Raw genomic sequence first — 27,315 nt, 5'->3', positions numbered from 1 at the left:
GCACCCCCCATATCATCCCTACGTAAATCTACACCAATGAAGCGCTCTCTCTCTCTCTCTCTCTCTCTCTCTCTCTCTCTCTCTCTCTCTCTCTCTCTCTCTCTCTCCTTAGCCTAGAGCATGTTTTTTTTCTGTTTCAGTGGAGCACTTAAGTCTCCCCCTCTGTACAGCCTGTAATGAGGACTGCCAGCTGTGACTAGTGCACACACACACACACACACACACACACACACACACACACACACACACACAGACGTGCAAGCCACAGTATGTCGCTCCTTCACTTGTAGGTAAAGCATAAGACATGACGTAATCAGACACACATGATCAACCTATAGGCTGTGTGTGTGTGTGTGTGTGTGTGTGTGTGTGTGTGTAATAAGGCAAAAAGATTATTTGTGTTGAAATTCTTTTCTCTCTTATTTCTTTGTAAATTCAATATATGTGGGGTTTGGACAGAAATAAACAAGTAATTTGAAGACTTACATTTTGTGCTTGTAGAAACTAATTGTCTTTTTTCCATTATTTTTCGGACATTTTCAAAAAACAGATTAAACATAAAATAATTGTTTGTGGCAGCCTTATCTTGTGTGTATCAATGCTACAGTGAAATACTGTGCAGAGATTTGAACCATCCTTGTGTGGATGTTTGTGTCTGTGTGTTTGACAGAATCCTGGCCACGGTGGGTTCGGACTTTGACCTGCGAACACTGCGCGCGGTGAGAGTGCTGAGACCCTTGAAACTCGTGTCAGGAATCCCCAGTAAGTCACTTAACATTTGAAGATATTATCATTTCAGAATTAAGAAAGAAATATAAGAGACGAAGTGGCTTGTACAAACTACAGAAACTACTTTCTCTTTTTGTTCTTTGCTTTGATATGTTAATATATTCTTTACTTCAGATGTAGGTACAGATTAAGTGTAGTGAACTAGTCTTTGAGTGTCTTACGAAGTTATCATTTCATCTATATAATTGGAACGTTTTCAGTAGAACATTGAAACAAGGAAACGTGCACTACAGACTTTTATTGAAGCGCGGGTCAGCTACAGTAAAGGCTTGACTTCAATAGTTAAAAGATAACTCCTGATTATTACAACTTGGGATGGACCATCATTTTCATAGGTGATAATTACATTTTCATCACCAGTTTATCTGCTGAGACCTGGGAGCCGTTAACATTGCTAAAAAGAACTTAGAGACAAAAATACAAGCAGTCAAGACAATCAGACAGTAAGCATCTATCACATCCCAGGTAACAGTGAGGTTGTTGTGTTCCCAGATCTCAGCAGTTATTTTAGGTGGGTACAATGTTATCCTAACTGATAGAATGTATGGCCAACAACAACAAAAATAAGACCCAAGGTGCAATAAACCTTGATCATAGTGTAAAGCAGATATTTTCAACAAATAGGCCGAGCCCTGCTAACACTCTCTTCCCTCCCCTCTCCCCCATGTTTCCTGTCTCTCAGGTCTCCAGGTGGTGTTGAAGTCCATAATGAAAGCCATGGTTCCTCTGCTTCAGATCGGCCTGCTGCTTTTCTTTGCCATTGTCATGTTTGCCATCATCGGCGTGGAGTTTTACATGGGCAAATTCCACACCACCTGCTTCAAGATAGAGACTGGTAAGAGCAACAGCTTGGCTGTGGCGCGTGTTTGTACGACAACACTAATTATCGGCCAAGTTGAAAAACTTTCTCTTCTGTCAGCTGCGTTGCCATATTTGTTACGCATGAGAACGTATATTGCATCGCATATTTATGCAGGCGTACATAAATGATTCATTGGTTGTGTATGTACTGCACATGTGGCTTATGAGTAGCCGCACATTCATAGCGCTGGCAGGCACTGTGCCAATATCAACATACAAACAAGTGCACAGCAGAATTTCTGACAGCCATTTTCACATCTTGATATTGATTAATGGTATTTTCACAGTCTTCAGGTTTTGATTGATTGCTTCTGCTGTATCTCAATAGAAATGCGCATGCACTCTGCCTCCCGATGAAGTTCTACCTCAGATACTAGTTCCATCTTTCTCTTACATCAGAAGTGCGTGCTAGTGAGCAGCAGTAATACCTGACATGACATTCCTTGCTGTGTGAGTGGGAGTTAAGCAGCTTCTCTATAAGTTGTATCTCCTTAAAGGGATAGTTTGGATAGTTTGAAGTGGGGTTGTATGAGGTACTTATCCATAGTAAGTACAGTAGATGGTGGTCTCCACCCCCCCCCCCCCTCCCCCCAGTTTGGAGAAGCAGGCAGAAGTCCCTGCATGAAAGCGAAGCTGTGGACGGGGGCAGCAGCTAAACATATTTTAGCCACCTAAAAAAGTCAATGTCAGTTTAAGTGTAAGCCATATTTAGAATACTTTTATTATTTTGCCTTGCCATCAGACAGCCCTGTTTAACTTTACACGAGGGGAACTGAAGCCGTTATCTCTGCTCTCTTCAAAGCCACCGGACTCCTTTGACAAAATAAATCATTTTATCTCGCAGGACACGGGAGTTGCTGGTCTACTGCTGCTTCGATTGGGTAGTTTGTTTGTGTTAATGTGTTTTAAAAAGGGTTAGGAACTAACAAAAATAACAAACAGACAAGACAAGAGCATGGATAAAGCCTTTTTTAGGTGGCTAAAATACATTTTGCTGTGTGGCCCCGTCCACAGCAGTACATTATATAAGTAAATAAATATGGAGAATAGGGTTTAAAGATAATTAATCAGTATTTACATTGGTTTAAATAGATCTGTGTCCTTTTTTTCCAGTTTCTGCAATTATTTCAAGGAAATTCTCAACTCAATACTCTATACAACTACATCATTATTTGTTGAATTGTATGCTCGTCTGTAATTTACAACTACAGATAAATCCTACATACTTGCACGTTCAGCTGACCTTAAGGTAAAAATGATACTACCAACTGACTGGATTTAGTTGAAATTGTGGCAACACATCTTCATTGTCCATATAATAATGATTTTTCCCTATAATAATTCCCTATAATTAATTCCTCTCGAGGAAATTCTCAGGAAACAATAGGAACCATGACAATGTAAAGGGATTTTTGTACATTTGAAAAGTAATGGTAAACCACCAACAAACTCCGAGATCTTGCACACAGTAAGGATCAAAACTGAAACACATGACACTAATCACTGGTATGGTCTGTGAAAATAAAAAGGAGGGTAAAAGATCCGCCTCTTCCCCTTGTGTGTGAGTTAGGGTAGCAATAAAACTCATTACTGATTAATCACAGCCAGGTTGCTATTACAGTGTTTATATTATATGCAGCATTATAGTAATTGTACAAAACACAATCACTCTGCTCAGCTGAAATTACCCATTGTGTATGTAGTGATAAACACTATGAGAAGGCTTCATTTCCCCACAGCTGGTGTCAGATAGAGTGTGAAGGCAGTGACTTGAGGGTTATTGGCTGGGCCAGCTGTAAAGTGTGTGTGCGCGTGTGTGTGTGTGTGTGTGTGTGCGTGCGTGCGTGTGCGTGTGCGTGCGTTTCAACCCAGTCAGGGTGCTCGTAGTGTTGTGAGCAATTGTGACAGCCTGCTAATGTACAGTACGTGTGTTATTGAGTAATTTTAGTCACAGAGACACAGCAGGGTTTGATTAAGATGAGCAGCACGTGTAACAACTTTCTACATGAACAGGGGCGATTCCAGGATTTTTGAAGTGGGGTGGACACAGGGGGGACCAATAGCATAGCAAATCTGCTTAGAAATATAAGAAATATTGGATAAGAGAGAACAACACAATGTAATTTTTGCTAAATAAGACACATCACATTCATTAATAATTTCACTCGTTTTTATTTTCAACAAATTGTGTATCCAAATACAATACACATTTTCTATGGGCTCTTAAGGCAAAAATTTGGATAGTCATCATGGAAACATTAATTGGTCATATGACAAGGGCTGGGAAGATTTTGCTACTGCTTCTAAACTGGCCTCAAAATTTCAACAAAGTACACAGTGGCCATAACAATGTGTGTTTAAAGTACATTATATATCCATTCACCAAATGGAAAGGCAGTGATTGTGACAGTACTCTGATCCAATGGAAATCTAATTTGTCAGATTGACAGCACTCTAGCCCAGTGGATTGGGGGGGCAATCATATTTCAGGGGGGCGGGTGCCACCCCAGGCCCCCCCTTTAGACCCGCCCCTGTACATGAAGGGTGTTTTTTTCTGTGTGTAGGTAATGCTGGATAAAGATGTTGTGTGCCATATGTCTAAGTATATTTGCATGTTTTTTTCAAGTGTGTATTCATTGGCTTTCCCTTTACTTGAGTTCTGGGTTGTTCAAGACCTTCTTTGCGTGGTAGGAAATTGTTTATATTTACACTTATTCTATGTGCTGAGACTTTGCCTTTAGATACGTAATGGATGTCTTGTCATGAGCCATTAATTCAGTTTGGTTAAAGACAAACACACAAAGGGATTGAATTGGATAATTTCCCTTGGGACATTAATTAGACTATAAACAAACTCAGCAAATTCCAAAATGAGTTAAGATCTTCTGCAGATTTAACAATGAGTAACAAACTAGTATTTAATATTTCACCTACATCCCATTTCCACTTGCACTGCTTAATCAGCTGAATATTTTAGTGAAGCGTCATAATCATGACGCTTCACTAAACTATTCGGCTATTCTTATTAATCTGTTCACATGCACATGAAATTTGATGGCAGCATGTGTACCATCAACATGTCACTGGAAAACCCACAGCACTATGAAATTTGTCTTTGATCCTAACGTTTTGCAAATGTATTTAGATTTTATTGATTTTCATCCTGGAAATACCAAGATAAAAAAAACACAGATATATGTCAGATCATTTGAACGTTCTGTACTTGACATTCAGAACATTAGTGTAGCAGCAAAGAAATATTTGAGAAAACATGGGTATTTCCAACGTGATATCATGACTTTGCGTAAACATACCCGCCACTTTCTAAACCACGTGGCGTGTTATCGCGAGGCTACATGTTATCGCGAGGCTATGGTTGGTTTTAACGTCACACACGGGGGAAAAGAAAAACCGGTTGGGTTTAGGAAAAGAAAAACGTGGTAAGGAAACAACACACGCGATCCTCGCTCTCCTGGGTGAAAGTCCTGTGTTTTATCCATCCACCCCCCCCCCGACCAACCTCGCTAACGTGGATTTTCGCCCTTTCATACTACTCGCTACTCGCGTCAATTCACACGCAAACGCAAGGTAATGTAAGTGAATGGAGGCCAAACGGCGTTGATAAACATGCTGAAAAGCGAGTGTGCGTCTTCATAACACGCCAATAACGGCATACCAACTAGCGTGTCATACATACGCCACTTCATGAGATCAGTCTGGTATTTCATGTTCTGGGGAACTCTGTGAGAGCCTTGTGGAGACAATGCCAGCGCACAGTTTTTTTTTCTTCAGTATTTCAAGAACAGCCCCATTTACACCAATTGATTGACATTTTCACCTTGATTTTTAAACGTTTCATTTAAAAATAAACAAAAAAATAAAAGTTCTAACTTTAATGATGAGCCCTAATTACTTTGTAAATGTTCTAATTTCAATTAGGAACTGCACCCAGTAGAAGAAAATAAAGCCCTGCGATGTTCCATATCATCCGTGAACACTGAGTCCGGCTGACACAGCACTTGTCAGTAGGAAGAAGAGGGACATATTTTACTGGAGGGACACCAGAGGGATGTTGGCTGTGCAATCTGGCTCTGCAAATCATCGTTAAAACTTGGCACGGCTTGTGATCGTGGCACTATCCCTCATGAAACTGTGGGTGAACAAGGCATCTGTTATACTCAGCGCATTTATTCTGTATTCTGATCCCCATCTGTTGACGTGTGCCAGCACATCCTTTCAACAAACACTCAGCACCCTCCATGTACTCTGTCACTGCGTAATCCCTGAAAACTCAAGCACATCTTGCTTCGTTAGACCACATGCACACTAAGATGACTAAACCTGAAAACACATCTTTTACAAACAATAGTCAAATTTCATAGCTCATTGTTGCGCATGTATCATAGCCTGTTTGATGCCTTTGGCATTTATCAGTGCTTGGATTGTATCGTCTAGTTAGTACATCCGTTAGGAAATATGTGCTGTGGGATTATTGTACAAGGCAAACAGACTTGAAACACAAGACCACCTGAACCGAGACCAAGTCATCACCAAGACCAGAGTGCATGGAGACCGAGACCAAGACTTTGAAGGGTTGAGACAGAACCAAGACCAAGACCAGACCGGTGTGAATCCCACAGTGCATGCCACTATAAAATGTGGAAGGTGTTGATCATAGGCACTCCTCAAAATAATCTGAAAGATCCACATTCCCATAAAAAACACCCACAGAAAACAAATGAAGATTCTTCTTCATTCACCTCTTTTATTGCCATAAGTGTGTCATGAGAAATGCCTTGATAAAAATAATGAAAAGACAGTTATGGTCTTGACTGGTCATGAAATAATATCCAGAGTCCTCTTTATCTGAGACCCTGAAATGCGGCCGATTCCGAGACGAGACCAAAACCTTCAAAAAGTGGTCTTGAGAACGGTCTTGGAGTACTCCAACACTGGTCGAAACGTCTTGATTTACATCATTACCTGAAGCGCACATCCTTTACGATGCTGTGTATCTGTAGGAAACCTTGGGATGGGATTTCCCACATTGAGGTGTGCATGTAAAGTCCAATAAGCATCACTGAAATCCTGCTCTAACTGAGGCCCTTTCTGGCAGTGTGGTCTACAGTGTGCTGGCAGCTGCACATGCAGCTGTGGTGCAGGTTCCTCTAGTACGCTCCACTGGTTTGTGGTGGTGCGAGTACAACAGGGATCTCAGTTGGATTGAGCCGGGAGGATAGTATCAAACACACAACAAAACAAAAATGATTCAGTTAAGTGTGACCTGTTGGATTATTATCAACGTGTTTGTGTTTTTCATTAGAGAAACTTAACAAAAAGACCAAACCTTTCCATACAAAACCTGAACATTGTCAAGTGACAAGTGAGACTCGAAGGTTGTAGCCTTTTATTTTTATAATCTTGTTATGTTTTCTTAATCTTTCCCCTTGTGATGGTTGCAGCTGCTACCACATAGCTGCTCTAAATGCCTGGAACCCTCCTGCACACACTTTAGTTTTCTTTATACTTTATACTCATTTTCTCCCCGAATTAAATTTGGCCTTTTGAACTTATGTACATACGTCAGCAAATGTATACTGATATTTCTGACCAAATACATCGTCGATATTGCTGCAATATTGTAGGGTCGACACTGTAGGCTTAACACGAGAGTTTTGATAAATAATCACCAATAATGTGGATACAATGATTAAGTGGGTAAAGGCAAATAATAAAACGGCTATTAAGTCTAAGTTCAGAAAATGACATCACTTTTCTGTAATGTAGCCTTCAAAACCAAGAAAAGACAACACTTGTGTCATATCACGAAATTACGGTATCCAAAATTTAAGACGATATCTAGCCTCATATATATCGATGTTGATATAATATCGATATATTGCCCAGCCCCTACATTAAGTCTATTTAGTTTTATTCTGTTTATGTTAAGTTAGCATGCCTGAATAAAGTTCTGTTTAGTTGACCTCTTTTATGGGCCCAGAACTTTGTTACATATTTTGTGCAACGTAGGAAAGCTTTTTGCCCACCTCTTTTGTCGGGCAGGTGCGTTGGATGTGACCAAAGGTCGCAGATCAGGAGCTTGGAAAGAATCCCGCACATTGACCATTACGCAAACAATTATTTATTTAGAAAATACAACGTTTCGATCTTAGACCTTCACATATTTTGTAAAAAGTTCACTTCACTTTTGCGGAAAAAATCTTTGAAAATCCACCTGTGACTCCTCAAGTCGCCAGCTCGCTCCTTTACACCTCTGCAGTTTTGTTTAGAGAGATGGGGAATGTCTTCCAAAAATGTCGATCATGTTTGTCGCTTTAACCTCTAGGCCACCTGGGCACCCCAAGACTAGAAACACCTGCATCATTTTGTAATATGGTATCCTCAATTCTCACAGTCACTGTGATATGCTACAATGTTTTGTCTCTGGTTCAAACTTTTTGTCTCTGATGGATGTTCTTATTTGTCCAACATGGACATTTCAATGATTTTGATGTTGCAGATGTGACCGTAGAACTGTGGTTATGTTGTGATGTAGAGGCCCACCATCCAAAAGGAACTTTCATCTGCAACATCAAGGCCAAAAATGAGTTTAGAGAAATGTGCAGAGAACAAAGGAAATTAAATGAGAACCCATAAAAACAGCATGTCTTAATGTTTTGTTAAGTAACTGTATAGGAAAAGGGGAATCTCACAAACAGGTAACTTGCAGATGTTGTAAGTGGAGAAGAGAGGCTGTGTTATTAGCTGCTGGCCCAGTGCCTCAGCTGCAATAACAGTTGCGCTCTGCCGGATCATGCCGCTGAACAGGGAGCAAATCCACAGAGCAAAACTCTAAATTCACCCGTCCATCTTTGTACCGGCCTTCACCTGCGGTCACAGGCTTTGTGCAATGACTGACAGAATGAGGTTGCATGATAAGGTTACGAGGTCAATGGTCTTCATTGAGAGGAACCAGTTGAGGTGGGCGGGGCAACTTGTAGAATGTCCCTGGGAGATTCCCTTTGGAAGTGTTACCAGCTTGACTGATGACCTATTGTTAGGAGGGAACATCAGAGCAGCATGAGGCAGCTGGACTGAAGTTGACTGAAGTTGCAGGGGAAAAGGATATTTTGGCTGCTCTGCTGTCCCTGCTCCAGTTCTGACCCAGTTCAATGCCACTTAGGCTTTAGTGGCATTAAATATGAAAACTTTACAATTATTCAGTCACTTTCTATCAACATATCTATCTATCTATCTATCTATCTATCTATCTATCTATCTCCCCATTTAATAGATATTTCAGAAGCAATTTAAGTAAAAACATAAATATGCTTATCCAATATCATTCCCTTCCTCTCTGTACTTCTGTGTCGGTCAGGTGAGAGAGCTGCAGACTGGCCTTGTGGTCTGGAGCCCCCGGCCAGGATGTGTCCCAACGGGACCCAGTGCAGAGAGTACTGGACTGGACCCAACTTTGGCATCACCAACTTCGACAACATCCTGTTTGCAGTGCTTACTGTGTTCCAGTGCATCACCATGGAGGGCTGGGTGGACATCCTCTACAGCGTGAGTCTATATGCACCACAGACTTCAGAATGTCGTTGTATGTAGTACAAGCTTGATTTCTTGCTGTCTGTCTGTTTTTCCTTACATGTTCTTCATCAACATCTTCAATCTTATTATCTTTGCTCAGCTATTTCTCACTCCCTGGTGGCAGGGATTTAAGATTTCCTTTAAACACTTTGGTCCAGAGTATCATAACAATTACTGGCCAGATTGGTGTGGTTATTTATGGTCCTCAGAAGATGATTCGTTATGATTATGGTGCCACTGTCAGGTCTAATATTTCCCTGGACCAACAATTAGTTCTATGGCAATGTGCCTGAGGACGACTAAGGACTGGATTTTATTGACTGGATATTTATTATATTATATTTATATTATGCTTCTCCGAAGATGAGCCCCATAGTATAAAATGATCTGATAACCCCTATATTCCTCAGAGGATGAACCCTTTTATTATTAGACATCTAATAAACTGTCTTTCACTGCCATCCTTAAAATGCCAAGGTATCTATTCATGTAAAAAGCAGATTGCTGTTTGCATGTTTGTATTTTGTATTCTGAATTAAAGAAGGCAAGTCATCAGGGCTGCATAATATGAGAAAAATATCTATAAATATAGGGTCCCTTGAATAGTGAGTATGAACTGATGCCGTCAGGCACGAGATACAGGTAGAAGAAATGGAAGACATAAGATGTGTGTGTGTATGGGGTGTGTGTGTGTGTGTGTGTGTGTGTGTGTGTGTGTGTGTGTGGGGGGGGGTTTATATTTTTGGTACTCAACGTTATGGCTGTAAGATGTGCAATATCTGGTAGGGCACTGGTGCAATATTTTTAATTTGTTACGACATTGTGCATTTGGGCATTGTGCAATACAAGTTATTGATCACAGCATAATTTAATGGGAAATGTGCAATTTGGGTAGAATTAAGTGCAATATGAGGGGAAGGATGTGCAGTGGGTTCTCTTTCTTCTGTGAGTGTGAGGAAAGGTAGGGGGGTCTTGTGTGAGGTTTATCGAATGTTTATTGAACATATTGGATAACATAATGTATACTTATGTTTCATGCATGTTTACTGTATGTTTATTGTGTGTTTATGTGCGATGCGTCACCATTTTTGTTTTCTCGACTGCCCAGACGAATTTCTCCTATAGGGGACAATAAAGGCTTATCTTATCTTATCTTATCGTATCTTATACAGTAGAGAATGAGAACAAACATGGAAAGAGATGTCATGTAACAATCTGCTGCTGGACACAAAGCAGAGATGTTGAAGGCATGTGGTTTGTGTCTTAGACAACTGGGTCACTTGGAAGACTACCCGAGCTGTCCAAGTTTTTAGTATGTTTTCTCGGTCTCCAGGGCCGATGCCAGGGTTAAAAAATTAGTGAGGTCCATCATTTTTTGTTTTAATGAAGCTTATTGACTGCATTTCTAGACGAGCAAAAAAATATACCAAAATGACACCTTCAAACACAACCCAAACTATACACTACACACTCCTTATCTATAATTAAATACATACAGAGGAACCTGTTGGCAAAACATATTATTATTACTTAAGCTGCACAATGAAGTAACTTAGTACATTTACTGAAGTAGCTACTGTACTTACAGTTTTGAGGTACTTTTACTTTACATGAGTATTCCCATTTTTCAGAAAAAAAAATTGTACATTTTACTCCACTACATTTATTTGACCCTTTTACATAAAAGACATATGATATGCTTGAATGATATGCTTAAATTATACAATGCAGTACTTTACTACTAACCTAACCAGTAGTATTTTGAAATCTAAAATTGTTTAGCCTCCCTTGTGTTTATATCCTGCAAACATTTAGGTCTTTCTTTCATCTTTCTTTCATCTTTCTTTCTTTATTTAATTAGCATTCCTGGAGGTGCCTGAGCCCTAAGATTTGTATTGCCAACGACTACCTCTGTTATTGTTGTGCCCATAGTCTATATCCTTCTATTTCCACTTCCGGGATTGCTCCGGTGCTGAAGGAAATTCCGCCGGATATTTCCTTATGCTTTCTTTGTGTTGGAATTTTAAATTCGGTGGCTTTATGAGGACTATTGTTGACTGCTCCTCAGATCTCTGCAGGGTAAATCCAGACAGCTAGCTAGACTATCTGTCCAATCTGAGTTTTTACTTGCATGACTATTTTGCAGCGGCTCTGTGCGGAGTTTAGCACCGCCCATGACGATTCTGATTGGTTTAAAGAAATGCCATTAAACCAAAGCACGTTTTCCTCCCATCCCCAAATGCTATGTGGAGTAGCCAGACCCTCCTTCAGCGCGCTTTGGAGGAGGGTCTGGCAAAGCGAGATTATTGTGCACATGACAAAGAACCTTGAACTTTCTGTGCTCCTTCTGTATCCTATCATTTTCAAATGGTTTCATTCAGATGCAGATATACATTAGGTTTATTAGTAAATATTTACTGAGGTCTAGACCCTGGTGACCTCATAGCTGGCTACGGCCATGTATGTCACCAACCCAAACAGTTTCCTCTTTGTTTTTTTTCAGTGCAGCCAAAAGAATGATGGTGCCTTTTAAAAACACACAATTCCAGGACACACAAAAACAAGAATCCCTAAAGGATATGCGAAGTCCAGACAAGCAGAACTAAAAATTGTGTGGGCCAATCATGTTTGACTAGAGCTTTAACTGTTTAAATATTTCTATTTCTAAATGATGTATGCAAAATATGACACAAGTTTACATCTAAAGACAGAAACATTTTTTTGGCCTTTGTTGAAATTGTGATGAAAGATGTGAAAGGGTTCCTCTGGTGCAGGGACAGCTTGAGATGGTTTCAATAAGCAAAAGAAAAACAGAGGAAAATGGACTAGTTAACTCGATTAAAAAACAACTTGTGATCTAAGACTTGAAATTCACCTACTTATAAAATTGGAATGGAAAAAAACATAATTTCCTTAATGCATTGTGGCCCCTGATACAGGTTTTGGCCATCAGTGGTGGGATGGGAACCTCCAAACATCAGACTTATATGTGAGGTTATCCAGCATTGCAACCGACTTGTAAACATGTCTGAACAGTGGCTCATTAGAAAGATTCTTACTTGGGACATTTTGCATGAGCACTAATGAGGACTAATGAGGTGAAAACTTTATTTTAATATTAGATAGATTCATTTATTTTTTTCAAAACAGGTTACTGTGTAAAAGGAGGTGTAGCATGAGCAGCATGTTCGCAGACAACAGCAACTTCAGCCGTCCGTCTGTGTCTACTCAGGATGCATTCAGGCACAGTATTGATTATTGCTCATTAGTATTGCTAATTTTTACACTTGATACGTAAAAATAAGCTTTAGGTTGCATTTACGTACATGAGCCATTCCATTTTACTTGGCCAATTATTTATTTGTTGCATTATTTGCACATATACTACTTATGTATATCTCCCTCTGTCTTCCTCCTTTCAGTTTTCTAGTTTACTCTCCCTTCCTTTACATTTATCTTCTTTTCATCCCTAAACACCTCCTTTTCCTTTCCCTGCCTTCTTCACTTTTCCCTCTACTTCATCTTTTCCTTTCCCGGGAGATAGCAGCTAACTGGCACTACGTTGTGAGCCACTTACAGAGCCATCTTTCCTCCTCCTCCTTGTTCATGCTCTTCATCCTTGTCTCACTCCAAACATCTCCCGTAGTTTTTTTTGTCTCATTATCCAAAGCGATGCAGACCTACGCAGCTGTGATCTGAGAATGAAATTTTCTCTCAGTCTGTACTTTTTTCTTTGTATTTCGGTCTTTTTTTGCTTTTCCTTCTTCTCAAAGTCATTCCTTTTGATCCACCTGTTATTTTTTACTGCAGTTTTTTGTGTGGCGTAGTGTATTCCTTCCTGCCCACCTATTCAACCAGGCATTTCCCTCTGCACTGCTGAATTTCACCATCTAGTGAGTCCTCTCTCTTCTTTTCTATCAGTCTTTTACTTCTTCATAGCCAGACTGATTCACATGCATAAGGGGTTGTTTTGCTAAGGTGGGAGAGATTTGTCATGGCCTTGTAGAGACCATTCTTATGTCACGTTGAGGCAGATAAGGCTGATTTTGGGACTGTTGTGATTGGGCCAAGTGATGCTCTAAAGCTTTTACTTTACTACACGCAGACATTGTTGAGCTCATTGGAAAGCATTGTTATTACAGTCCTTGAGGAGCTTCACTGAAGATTAACACCTTGCTGACCATTCGTCTCTTGAAGCTAGTTATCCATTACAAGAACCACGGCCATGGAAAATACTGGTTAGTGACTGGCTGACAGGTGTGCATTAGCATGCTTTAATGCTTTAGTGCGTGAGTGCCTGGCTCACTTGGTAGAGCAGGCGCCCATATATAGAGGTTTACTCCTAGACACAGTGCACCCTTTGCTGCATGTCATTCCCTCTCTCTCTCTCCCCTTTCATGTCTACAGCTGTCTTATATGAATAAAGGCCTAAAATGCCCAAAAAATAATCTTAAAAACTTTAAACAACTTTCTGATATTAATGAATGGCCGTTACATTCAAGCAATTGCCAAATGAGTTAATACAAAGCTAAATAAGACTATCAGCTCCACACAACTCTCTCTGTATTTCTCAGTATGGCTATGTTCAGAAGGTTGTGATGGTGCAGCTGGTGCAACCCTCAAAATGTTAGTAGCGCGTAAACATCCGACCTAAGTTACAACTTACGCTCAAACTAGTCTACGTTTCAACTTAAGCATAGCTGGTGCAACCCAGTGCTGGTCTAAATCCATGTGCAAGGTATACCTAACAGCAGATAGCTAAAGCAACAGTATTTTATTGCATTTGCTATTGCTAACATTTATGCTCCTTGTCAATGGTGAGACAGACCTAGCCATGAGTTAAACATAGCCTAGTCTATATCCACGACGTTCCCCTTCGTGATTGCTCTGTTGCCGACGGAAATTCCGCTGGATGTCAGTTACCTTCCGCTTTCTTTGTGTTGGAATTCTAAACTCCGGTGGATTTATGAGGGCTATGGTTAACTGCTCCTCAGAACTCTGCAGGTTAAATCCAGACAGCTAGCTAGACTATCTGTCCAATCTGAGTTTTCTGTTGCACAACTAAAACAACATTTGAACGTACACGTTCCACCAAAACAAGTTCCTTTCCCGAGGCTATTTAGTAGCGGCACGGTGGCTCTGTCCAGTGCTTAGCACCTCCCATGATGATTGTGATTGGTTTAAAGAAATGCCAATAAACCAGAGCATGTTTTTCTCCCATCCCGAAATGTTGTGTGGACTAGCCAGACCCGCCCAATATGGCGTCCAATGCAGTGAAACACTGTTGACTTGTGATTTGCTCTGCTGTGCATATTGCATATTTTCTTTGAACTTTTTTTCATTGTCTTAATCTTTTCCCAGCCCTATTTGTAGGGTATATTTAAATGGTATATACCTATTTGTAGACCTGTAGTGTATCATCCAATATCCTGTAACCTTTTCAGACATGCCCATTCCAACAATTTTGGTTGTTGAGAAGAAGTTGTCATTGTTATTGTGTTGTCATTGTGTTCCTTCTGAAAGTACCTGTAACTTACCATGTGAGCAGGGCCAAATGTTCCACAAAGTTTTCCCTAAAGAATGTGGCGAATAAAGAAATAAAAGGAGAAATTATGACAACCCTATACAGTGGAAAAGAACCATAGCTGTATTTGTGTGAATGCAGTGGAGCGTGCACGCTTGCCATCCATGCCTTAATATCCTGAGTCTACAAATCTAGATGCACTCTTGGTACAGAAGTGGGGGAGGTTTAAGTTTGAAACATCATGAAGCCAGAAAAGCATGGAGACGGGGGCTCTATTCTGTGGATTATATACTTTCCCGTAACCCAGCGTTAACCCCACAGATTGATGACTATGCTACCTCTGCCCAGAGGGGGATTGCTCAGACCTTCCTCTCTAATGGTGTGCAAGAAAATGCTGAGTACCTCTACCCATCATTACCATCCTACCCCCTCTACTTCTTCTTTCCTTATTGCTTCCTCTCTACATCTCCCAACCCCCCCCATCTTTCTTTATAACTTCACCTCCCCCGGGGAGGCCACATCCCAGGATCCCGTGGTCTCCCAGCAGCTGATGTAGTGGAACAAAGCACTGAATCAGAATCAGAATCAGAAAGGGCTTTATTGCCAAGTACGTTGCACATACGAGGAATTTGTCATGGTGTTGTTGGAGCATGTCACACATACAAATATAAGAAGGATAAAAAGATATAAACAATATAAGTATAAACATATACACACAGTACGTATTAATAACGATAAAATAAATTTAAATAAATAGTAAAATAAGTTAAACAGTAGTGAAAAGGGACGCTACAGCAGAGTAGGTACAGTGGCATGAGGAGCCAGAGGTGGGGTGTGGAGAGAGTCAGGATGGATTCCGAGCCTTGTTTAGAAGGCTAGTGGCGGAGGGGTAAAAACTGTTTATGTGGCGTGAGGTTATGGACCTCATCCTCCTGCCAGAGGGGAGTGGCTCAAAGAGCTTGTGTCCGGGGTGGGAGGGGTCAGCCTGGTCAGGGGTCACTGCTGTCTATTATACTATATATATTATTCTTCAGCTGGAGGAAGTGGTGACAATGAGGGCACATCAGCGCGACAATATGTCTCTGATGGTGTGAGCATAGTGTTACCAGTGATAAGATCAAATACAAACCAGGAAGTCCAGTTTGAAAGCTGATCAGGGAGGAAAACACTTATCATAACGATTTAATATTTGAAAAACTGCTCAGAGACTTGAAAAGTTACTTGGTAACACTTTATTTGAAGGGGTGTGCATAAGACTGACATGACACTGTCATAACTATGACATGATACCTGTCATGAACATGAAGGAGTCTTTTTGAATGTTCATGACTGTTGTCATTAAGTGTCACTAGGTAAATTATGACACTTTTAATGCAAAGTTAGAATTGTTCGAGATGTTTGTGTTATGACAACTTGACATTAAGCAAGACAATAAAACCTGTCAATGTTTTTGTTATGACAAGTTGACATTAACCTAGACAACATAACCTGTCAGTTTTACGACAGGGAATACACTACTGAAATGGTTTTCTTCCTGGGTTTGGCTCTTTGCCCCCTGGGGCTGATTCAGTTAATTGGGCAGCTGTACAGCTAACTAAGCTAACTAGCTAATGGCAGCTAGAGGGTGATTCTTTTGCGACTCCTGAGGGTCACAGTATTCCCGCAGGAGTCCTGCGGTACGGGAGTTAGTTTCACTGTTGGTAACGTGATAGGGACGGAATAGAGCATAGAAATCAACGGGAGCGGGCGGTGAGTGCACCCAAAGATTGCGAGACATTTCGTTTTAGAAAAGAGAACCACTTATAACTCACAATACGTTTGTTGATTGGCTACTGCTAGCCGCAGAGTAGCCTATCAGAGCAAGACAAAGCAGCTGCCCTGTTCACAAGCCAATCAATCAGCGTCAGCGACTACACCGAGAGTCAACAAAAGAGTCAGGTGCTGTGAGAAGATCTCTGTTGGGAATTGCGTAATGAAATTGCCTAGGCCTGCAGGTAATGCATGTATAGTGTAGCCTAAATGCTACAGGGGGGCAACAGAGTCTGATAACTTTAGACAACATAGGGAACGAAACGGGAGCGGGACGGGATTTGGGAGTCTTTCTCTCGGGACAGGATTTTTTTTTTCGGGGGGGGGGGCATTCATCGGAGCGACAGTTGATTCCCGTGTCACCCTCTAACGGCAGCTAACTACAGTTAGCGGTTCCTTTAGCAACAAGTAACATTATCTGTCCAAAACTCATTAAATCACCTCGCGTCTGCATTCACTGTCGTCAAACTGGTCTTATAACTTTTATGACATCTTAATGACAAGTCCAAATGGTTCCACCTTACTTGAGGTCAAGGATAAAATATTCATGGCACATTTATAATGGTCTCATGACAGCCAATGTAAAACCCAACCACTTAATGTAGTAACACATTAAGCTAAATAGATAATGTCAAGTTGTTATAACAAAAACATCTCAAACAATGCTAACTTTGCATTAAGTGTGATTGTTTACCAAATGACACGTACTGATAACAGTCTTGAACATTCAAAAAGACTCCTTCATGTTAATGACATGTGTCATGTCAGTCTTATGCACACCCCTTCAAATAAAGTGTTACCAAATACTTGTAGGCCTGGTTCAGACTGAGAGTAACACTTTGTTCATTTCAATGATACCACTGCATTGGCACAACGATAGTCCTGTTGAACCTGACTCAACTGTTGGAAGACATTATTAAACAAACGATTTCCTTGATTAGGTATTTTTGTTTTGTTGGGTGACGTTAATGTTTTCTCAGACACCCTGCAGCACCCACAATGCGTCAACACACCACTCTCATTTAAATCAATGGGGAGATGACCTTTTCTGAACAAATTGCTCTTGTGCCCAGGAAGACAGCAAGCCAGCATGTCCTGGTACAGGATGAAATCCAAGTCTTCACACCCAGTGAGAGAGCCCGGGAAGGAGAAAATGTCACTAAACAGAGTCAACGCTCCTTGATGTTTTAATCACGAAAGAGGCAGATGAAAAAAGAAGGGAGTGCAAATTCAGAGAGATTTCAGCTTATGCTAATGATCATAATGTTGTCAGCCACTGCAGAGCTTTTGACTTGAGCAAAATATCCTACCATCGGTGTCGTCTTTAGCAGCTAAATCACACGGTGGATGTTACAAATATGCAACTCTAGAATGTTGGATGCCAGATTATGGTGGAATACCCTGGCACCCTACATCCACTCTATGGTTTTTTTATATACTGTATAGTATACTACTGTTTTTCAATGTTTGCACACGATAAATCATCTAAAATGCTTCTGAGCCAAAACAGAAAATGCCATATCATTTATCTCTCTCCAGCACAAAACATGTTCACCTTCATTTTCACCTTCAGATCCCATTTTAGATACTGTTGCCATGTTATCACCAGCTGGCAGCAAACACATCAGATCAGATTTTTTTTCATTCTGACATCATTTTCTCATTGGAGTCCCTTTGTGTCCTGCTTTTGTCAAGGCTAGGGAAATATGGTTAGGGAGAGATCATGTCGGTAGGAAACAGGAAACAAACAGTGGTCAACCATCCACTCTGAATCACTTCCCACAAGGTTTTGAAATGACAATCACGCTATTTCTGCTTTTGCTCTCAACAAACGGTCATAACTGAAACGCCTATAGAGAACCTTGTCAGGTAAATGTAAACATAGTTGGTTTTAGACATTTGAACACATGACAAATGCTGTTGTTTTTCTTGTAAGGCCAGTCTTAAAAAAAGATGAACTAACTGTAACCTTGACCAAAACCCCTAACCTTAGCCAAGCTGTTTTTGAGATGAAATGCACACCACACCTTATAGGGGAACGCCATTGATTTTACACAACAAAGTCTGTTTACAGGTCATAATAATAATAATAATAATAATAATAATAATAATAATACAATAATACATCCGACTTATATTGCACTTTTCAAAGTTCTCGAAGACACTTTACATACTGTACTATAGGATTAAAAAAAAAAAAAGCAGGAAAGAAGAAATACAGAAAAAGATAAATAAAATATAAAATATATAAAAATAAAATGAAAGAGAAGATTAGAACCATTTGAGCCGGCTAGGTCTTGAGGCGCTGTACTGCATATGTGAACCTTTTGTGGCTTCAGGAGACTGTCCTCCCCTGAAAAACACCCCCACGGTCGTTTGTTCAAGCAGCAATTATGACCCAAATTTATGTTTTAGTCAGGAACACATTCGTCATAGATGTAACCATTTATTGCAATAAATGGATATACAGTTATGCTTGGCGCTGATGGCTGCACTCTTAATAATGCTCCCTGGACCAGCCAAGCAGCATGCTAAGCTGAGACAGGGATCGCCATGCCATTGGGTTTAAAAGAGTGAGCCAAAAGAAAGACATTGAAAACTATTTTAAACTTTGAGTCATGTTAGGACTCTGAACTAGGAAGGTGGAGGCTGGGGCGGCAGTAATGTATTCACTCAAAAAGGAAAACCAGATATACAAACCGTTGCTATGATACATACAACAAAACAGTGTTTGCCCGAATCAGCCAGCGGCAGCACAGAGCCTACAGTCCCTCTGCTTTACTCCCCGCTGGGAAGACAGCGGACGCCGGGAGATGGCCAGCTAGCTTGTCTGTGCACCGACGGCCGATGATCTTCCTGGTGTGTCAGCATCTTTAAGGTTGCTTTCACACCTACCTCGTTTGGTCCGTTTTAGAACCCTGGAGCGTTTGGTCTGATAGTCCGGTTGGTTTGGGTTGGTGAAAGCTCATCCAACCTCTGGTGCGGATCAAACAATCTCTGGTCCGCTTGAAAACGGGGGTCTCAGTTCGCTTCCAAGTAACCTAGAGTTTGGTTCACTTCAGGTGAGAACATGATCTGACCCAAATACAGGAAGTGAACCAAAAACCATTAAGTAGCCAGCAATTTCAATCTTGCACACATATACGGACTTATATATGATTAAAGTAGGGATGCACCGAATCCAGGATTCGGGTTCGGATTCGGCCAAATATTGGCCTTTTTGACGGGTTTCTGCCGAACCTTAGAATTTTTTTCCACCGAACCGAACCCTATGCTTGCACTACGTGCACCGACGTAATGGCGCCGCCGTTGATTACAGGAAGGTGTTTAGGTGGACCGTTCAATGCAGTAGGCTGTGAGAAAGTGAAAATGGAACTCACGAGCAGAAAAGGCGCCGCCCGGCAGCACCCCCAGCCAAAAGAAGGCGACCCAAGCCGAGCCACACTCCCAACCTGCAATGCCGACCTGTCCCGCGGCGGCAAGGACCCCAAACAATACATTACATCGCCGCTGCCAAAACACCTGCGCATGAAACATCCGAAAGAATACGAGCCGCGCGTGAAGGAATCCACAGACAGCAGCCAAAACGCAGCAACACCAGGTACGGCAAAGGAAGGACAGTCACAGTTAAAAACTTGTGTAACAGTGCTTCTCTTCTCTGTCAGCCGTTCTCTCGGTAAATGAGTCTCCCTACAGTGGGAGCGGAGCGACCGAACGGCCGGCTGCTGCTCGTTAGCTAACGTTAGCTTTCTAATGTCACCCACCCAACATGCCAACGTGACATCATGAAAAATTTGTCAAACAAAATTGTCACTCATCTGGCGATAGCGATGTGCTTTCCTACGATGTGAAAAAAGCATGGGAATTCAACATTAAGTTGTTACATTTAACTATTTTAGAGGCTGTGGACATTGTTTACTTCATTGATGTGTTTACTGTGTTAATGGACTGAGGATGGGAGTAGGATTTGGTATTCGGATTCGGCAGAATCTTAACCAGTGGATTTGGTATTCGGCCAAACCCCAAAAATCTGGATTCGGTGCATCCCTAGATTAAAGGGATGATAACTTTCAGATCCATAGGCTATACATCGCTGGTCGTCTGTGTGACATCATCATCTCTCCATTCTTTAATCGCTGTCTGTCAGCTGCTCTCATTGTTTGCCTTCTTCTAAAATATTAGAAACACTATAGCAGAACCAGAAAACCCAAGACGTAATAAGTTTGGTGTTGCTCTATTATTTCTGAGACCAGAAGTGTCGGCGAGTTTCGGATATTCTGTCCAATAAACATGCGACCGTTTCAATCTTGGGACGTGTGTTTACAGTGTTTGGTGCGTTTGAGTGTGAAAGCAAACCGAACCAAATGAAAATTGCAACAGTATTGCAACTTTACTCCTGAATCTCACCGAGTCCTCCGAACTATAGGTGTGAAAGCGCCCTAAATGCCATTTACAGTAAGCAAGGGACTCATGCAATAGACACAGCTCAGAAAACAAAAAATAGGTAAAAAATGAGCTGCTGATTATGCATCACACCACAAGCCAAGATATAAATCATCCAGATTTTTGTACTGATTTTCATAGCTTACTTTAACTTGTGTTTTTAATATGCAAAATAAACACCTCATAGCAAATTTACAAAGTTAAATTTTTTTTAAATCCAATAAAGATTCATAAAAAACAAACATATTGAGTGAGGACAATTTATGTACAATTTCTCTGAAGAGACTTTTATAAACCTCAAAACACAAATGCATTTACAGCTTTCAGTTACCATCTTGACTTGATCCCACCATGTCCATCTGTCTTCACTCTCCACTCTTTTTTCGCAGAAATGCCACAGCAGTGATCTACTAAAGACAGCAAAGACTGGCACTGATTCACACTGTGAATGCTGTTTTAGCTCTGAGACAGTTGGCACTGAAGTGACACTGTTGTAGCAGCAGCAGGATGTGTGGGTGGTTTCTAAGCGTTGATAATGTGCCCATCTTCATTTCATGCCCCGTGATTTTATTACATTTCCTCTGTCTCTCCTGGTAACCTCAAGGCTTCCATCAAATTAGACGTGGCCCTAATTACTTCTGCTGTGTCATATTCAGGCTTAAAGCTATAGTGCGTTGTTTCTGCCGCCCCCATGAGGAATTATAAGTAATGACAACAACACTGTCGGCGCGTCCACATGATACAAGCCTTGTATGTGCCGTGATCGCGCACAGCCCCCACCCCCTTCTCCACACAGTTGCTAGTAGTCAAAAAAACATGATGGACTCTTCAGAAGAGGTCATTATCTTCACTTGAGTTTCTGCGCGCGAAAGTCACCGGATGACACAATCTTCTGAACATAGCCATACTGAGAAATACAGAGAGTTATGTGGAACTGATAGTCTTAATTAGCTTCGTAGCAACTTATTTGGCAATGGCTTGAATGTAACGGATGTTCATTAATATCAAAAAGTTACGCACTAAAGCTTTAACACTGCAAGAGAAGTCCATCTTTGTTGGGAGTCGCACATGCGCAGTACCTAAGTAAGCACTGCTAGCTAGTCAGTTGCAGAGTATGAGGGCGTGCTACGCTAGCAGCTAGGCGACCATTATACCGTGTTACAAAGTGACACACGTTGGTCACGGAAGTAAAGGCTGGACTACAATAGAGCTGTTTGGAGCAGTTTGTGAACAGTGTTTTCTGTTGGAGATGGTTAAGTCCCTTTGGGGTGGACTTTGGGCTTTTTCACTTTGTAAACCTATAACGTGCACAAAAAAGATATATAACACAATAAAAGGGAAAAAAGACACAAAGCATAATATGAGCACTTTAAAGTTGGAAATAAATATATTTCTAATGATGTAATACATACACTATATTGTATTGTTATTAATGTGTGTCAGTAACAGCTGAATGGTTCAACGGTTCTCCGTTTAACCTCCCCTGCCTCTTTGGCCTTTTGCGTGTGTGCGTGCGTGTGTGTGTGTGTGTGTGTGTGTGTGTGTGTGTGTGTGTGTCTGTGTGTGTGTGTCTGTGTGTGTGTGGGAGCACAGTAAGCTGAGAGTGGGAGTAAACTGTCACACCACAACTGCATGATGCATGGGTCCAAATCATAAGGCAGTGTTTGCTTTTCTCCTTACTGATCATTCAGAGCCAGCGATGACTCATGGGAATAACAGAGGTGGAATAACCATATCATGTCAACTCGTATAAAAACATCAAGCTCAGTGGATATGTCAATTTTAGTTTTTTTTGTATGAAATTGTTGGTATATGTTTTTCAAACAACTTTGGTTTTTAAAAGTACTATAATTAGCTTTTCATGTTGGTTATTAATACTATTTCAGTGCTTCTGAATAAATAGATCTTTATCTCATTATACTCATAACTACATTTTACTCTTCTGTCATTGCAGTAGTTAAACAACATATGGGGTCATTAGAAGTACTGCTAAAGGCAACATAATGCATCAGCAGTTTTGTAATGAACAAAATGAGTATAGCCAGTGGCCTTGATTGCCATATGCCCTGTATTTGCCCTCTTGCTGTGCGCTCTGTGTAGTTTAATCTCATTGCATGGCTTTATACCCAGTGCACTTAAAGGTTAGGTCCAAAGCAGGGCTGTGGGGATTGTAATTTTATATTTATTTATACTCTTTATACAAAAATCTCTGTAAAATATAGTATAAATACTGCTTTTCCCATCTTCCAATTTGTTGTAATATGCCAAAAAAAAGAGACTTAAAGTAAAAAGAACTGTAGGGGCATCATGATTTTGACCTTAGCCACCTCAGAGACTTTTGGTGAGATGTATTATAAACATTCAACATTGATAAAAAAAGTAACAAATTGTAACATTCAATATGCATAAAAGAAAATCATGCAGACTTGAAGTCTAAGGCGTCCGGTATACTCGCCGCAGCCGACCTGTGATGTCATAGGAGCGCCATAACTCTTTATACTCGTGCGTGGTGGTCGCAACACTAGTTGCAGTCTTCTCCTGAACAGAGTTGTTGCTAATGAGCAAAGGCTACCAACTTTGCTATTTCTACAGACTAGAAGAAGAAGAAAAAGTAAACAATGGCAGAATTGGCAGCAGCATTGACATCAATGCTTCGATTTGATTCGATGACCTACTTCGTCGGATCAAGCCTTTCATTCACCGTATAAGAACTCATCTTAACCCAGTAAGTTTACAAGAGAGACTTGCAGTCACTCTGAGAGTCCTGGCATCCGGTTACCCTCAAACTCATCCATGCTTCCTGTTTCTGCTTTGTTGTGCGCCACTGAAAAAAAATAGAAAATCCTGGCACGCCAGCGAGATCTACGTCATTTTCACATCCGGCAGAGAGTCAATTCAAGCTGTTGACTGGTAGAAACCCTGACTTGATTTGATATGCAGCAGAAGTTTGTATGAGCAGAAAACACATTTTAAACAATATTGCAGTCAATCATGTTCATTCAAGTGTGGGAAGCCAAAATTGCGATCGCGATTAATATACGATAAATTGTGCAGCCCTACTGCAAATCTTCATCTGTATTGTTGATTTTAAATCTAATTTGCACATTTTTAAATAGTCAAAGTAATATTAAAAAAAAATCCTAAACTTTCCTTCTGAAAAATAAGCAACCAAAAACCTTAATGTCCTCACGAATAGTGTGAAATCAGTCTGTGTGCTCGATTGCGTTTAGTTTGTTCAAACACTTAAATCTGAGAAAACCAGTAACTCTAGGCCACCGCAGTGTTGAAAAATTTGCACAAGCTCAACTGAACTCAGCTCGCCTGTCTGAGTAGTCAGCTGAAGAATTAAGGCCGCGTCAAACAGGAGAAAAAAAAAATGTCTTCCCTCCTCACCAGCTGACTGGGACTGAAAGCTGACTGAGTGCATTCCCACTTGATTTTCTCCTCCACACCAGGCATCCAGAGTTCCCCAGAGAGAGAAGAAGTAAGAAATCTGCTGCTACTGCAAACCCAAAAGAGAGCTGCTAATTCTGAGCCCAAAAAAAAGCTAATTAATTACACAGATCATTAGATGTGAAGGAATTTTTTTTACCTGCGTTAACCGAACAGCTGTAAACACAACATTGGCTTTTACCATCTCATAAGGTTGATATGGCGAATGTGGTAGCAAACTGTTGCCTATTTACAATCAATTTCTGACAGAGCCAGGCTAGCTGTTTCCCCCTGCTTATGCTAAGCTAGGCTTACATCCTCCTGGCTCCAGCTTTGACTTTGACAGACATGAGATTGATGTAGCTCTTCTCATCTCACTCTTGAAAAGAAAGCAAATGAGCACATTTCCCAACTGTTGAACATGTCCTTATACTTCCCTGAATTGAACTGGATTCAGGAGGGAGAGAAGATGAGAGGATGTATATGTAATGGGGACTTTAATGTCCAATGTGTAGGAATTTCTCCCATCTAGCGTTGAGATCATATATCACAATCGACTCTCTCCCACCACGCAGTTCAAAGTACGTATTACAGCTACGGTAGCCTTCACGCTTCAAAAAGCCAGTCTCTTGCCCTTTTCAATATCCTTTTTCTTTTTCTGGGTGAAGAAGAAGACTCCTGTTCCTGAAATTTGGATGTGTTTCCTTCTTCAAACTTGCCCGGGGCCAGGAAGCTACGATACCCATTAGCAGCATTAGCAGCACCTGTGAGTTTATCATGTGACAGCGAAAACGTGAAAGGCGGAGCAGTATGTCTTGTATGTCCCTTACCGGCCAAAGTATTTCAAGATGGCGCATGAATATGGAGCGTATACCCCAGTTCATGTGAATGCAAATGTAAAATTTCAAGCCAAAAGGAATACTTGGAATTGATAGTGGAGGTAAATATTCATGAAGTTTGTGAACGGGCAACACAGATTTTGATAATGAACAACTAAACACGTTACACACTGGACCTTTAACTAAACGTGGGGAGCAAGAGGGAGAGACACAGAGAAAGACATGATGAGATGTTGAACATGTAGAAAAAGAATTGATGCCAAGCAACACAATGAAGCTTCTGCCAGCCATTTATCCTAGTGTGTGGGCTGCTGCTTCTCTGACAGCTGAGACAGAGGGCGTGCTACCGTGAATGTGTGTGTGTGTGTGTGTGTGTGTGTATGTTCATTTCACATACTTGGGTGCATAATATAGATCTGCAGCCTGCTGATTCAGCCGCCTTGAGCCTCCCATCACAATTACAGCCAGCGCTCCGACACTGGCGTCTGCAAAATGTCACTGTGCTTCACACAGCCCATCAGTCCACAGGTCTGTCCTCCGCTAACAGGCCGCTGTGTGGGAGCACGCTCAGACACAGAGGGTGCTGACTCCCAGAACCCCCCGGGGGAAACAAGCATGAAAATCAGCCTTGCTGCTCATTCTGTACACAAGTACACAGTCAGTTTTGGGCAATGCTGATATCAAAACGTAGCAGGGTCCTGCTATTGTGCATGTTGGTTCACTGTGTTGCTGTCATGGCTTATTGGGACACTTAAATAGAGCAGAGCCTTTGTTAATGCTGTTAGGGACTGTTTGTTATTTATTTCATGGGCCACCGGAAGAGTTTTGGGATCTTTAGTCAAAATAGACCTGACCCTCCCTTCACCAACAATACATTTTGGATGACCCTCCAAAATGATGTGGAAAAAAGGGTTGACCCTCCCCAACAATTTATTGATGCCTTCTGTACTGGTTTGTGCTTGGCAAAGACATACAGACAGCCACTGTTTTTTAACAGCCATGACATATGTTACTAAACCTCTGCATTCTCATCTTACGCATCACACTCCTCTGTTATGGTGTGGTGGCCATTTCAGTAGATTTACTCACTAACATTGTTGTGGAAACACTATAAGCATGGAAACTAAATGCACACTTCCTGCATAACTGCATTACTTCAAATACTAAGTTACTCATCTAGTAAACTAGTATTAATATGAAATAAAACAATAAAACATTGAGACCATTCAGCAAAGCACGCTGAGTAATAACAAATTCAACACTAGTTGCTATGGACTCGTCTCTAGGCTTCCTCAGTCATTGTATATTTTAGCATATAAGCTGCCAAAGCTGAACATTATCCAAAACTCCATTTCTCAGACGAGCGTCAATTTGGGAGCTTGCATGCTACCACTCCTTCCTTCTCAAATGCCTTGAAAAGGCTGTCATATATATATAATATCACCAGGACCGAAAAGATATTTGAGTCGGGTATGGCTGCAGACTGGAGACCTCCCGTCTCATGCCCTCCCGGCTTGGTGCAGTCCGCAAGCTTTGACTTTTCAAAATAAAAGCTTGCATCTGGTCCGTTATGTTTTCGTACGGTGTTTTGGATGTTTTTGAACTAAACAGTACGGCAATCATGCTAGTGAATAAAATTATTTTTTCATCAGATGTCTTAGTTACAACACGATGGAGCTAGCAAAGCAGTTTTGTGTGTATATGTGCGAGCGGAATTTATTCAGTTTGGGAAATCCCACGGTCTCTAAAGCTACAGCCCAAATTGTCTGGCTGACTAAATAGGGAGGGACCCATCTGCTAGCGATAGGGGCCGAGACTGAGAGAGCTACATGGAGCTACATGGATAAATATACACCAAACAAGCCACTTTGAAATGTTGCTGTTCTCACAAATACAAAAGTTGGGTGACCCTCCCCCCTAGACAAAAAATGACCCTCCCCTCAACAAAGAATAAAAAGACATGACCCTCCCCTATTTTCCTCCGGTGGTCCATTCCATAAATACCGAACTGTCCCTTAGTAACAC

The 27,315-nt window shown here is 41.1% G+C and overlaps 1 protein-coding gene across 3 annotated transcripts in view; it reads left to right on the top strand.

The window, feature by feature from the left end:
- cacna1bb (calcium channel, voltage-dependent, N type, alpha 1B subunit, b) overlaps nt 1-27,315 on the top strand; it is a 219,325-nt gene that overhangs the window by 75,858 nt on the left and 116,152 nt on the right. For all 3 annotated transcript variants that reach the window (XM_035991388.1, XM_031277458.2, XM_035991390.1), the window contains 3 exons: nt 671-762; nt 1,472-1,624; nt 9,029-9,216. In XM_035991388.1, coding sequence (XP_035847281.1) covers nt 671-762; nt 1,472-1,624; nt 9,029-9,216 — 433 coding nt within the window. The remainder of the gene's footprint in view (nt 1-670; nt 763-1,471; nt 1,625-9,028; nt 9,217-27,315) is intronic.

This window comes from Sander lucioperca, chromosome 14 (genome assembly GCF_008315115.2).
Source record: "Sander lucioperca isolate FBNREF2018 chromosome 14, SLUC_FBN_1.2, whole genome shotgun sequence".
NCBI lineage: Eukaryota > Metazoa > Chordata > Actinopteri > Perciformes > Percidae > Sander > Sander lucioperca.
Note: the sequence above shows the minus strand (reverse complement) of the source record. Positions and strands in the feature narration are given on the sequence as shown.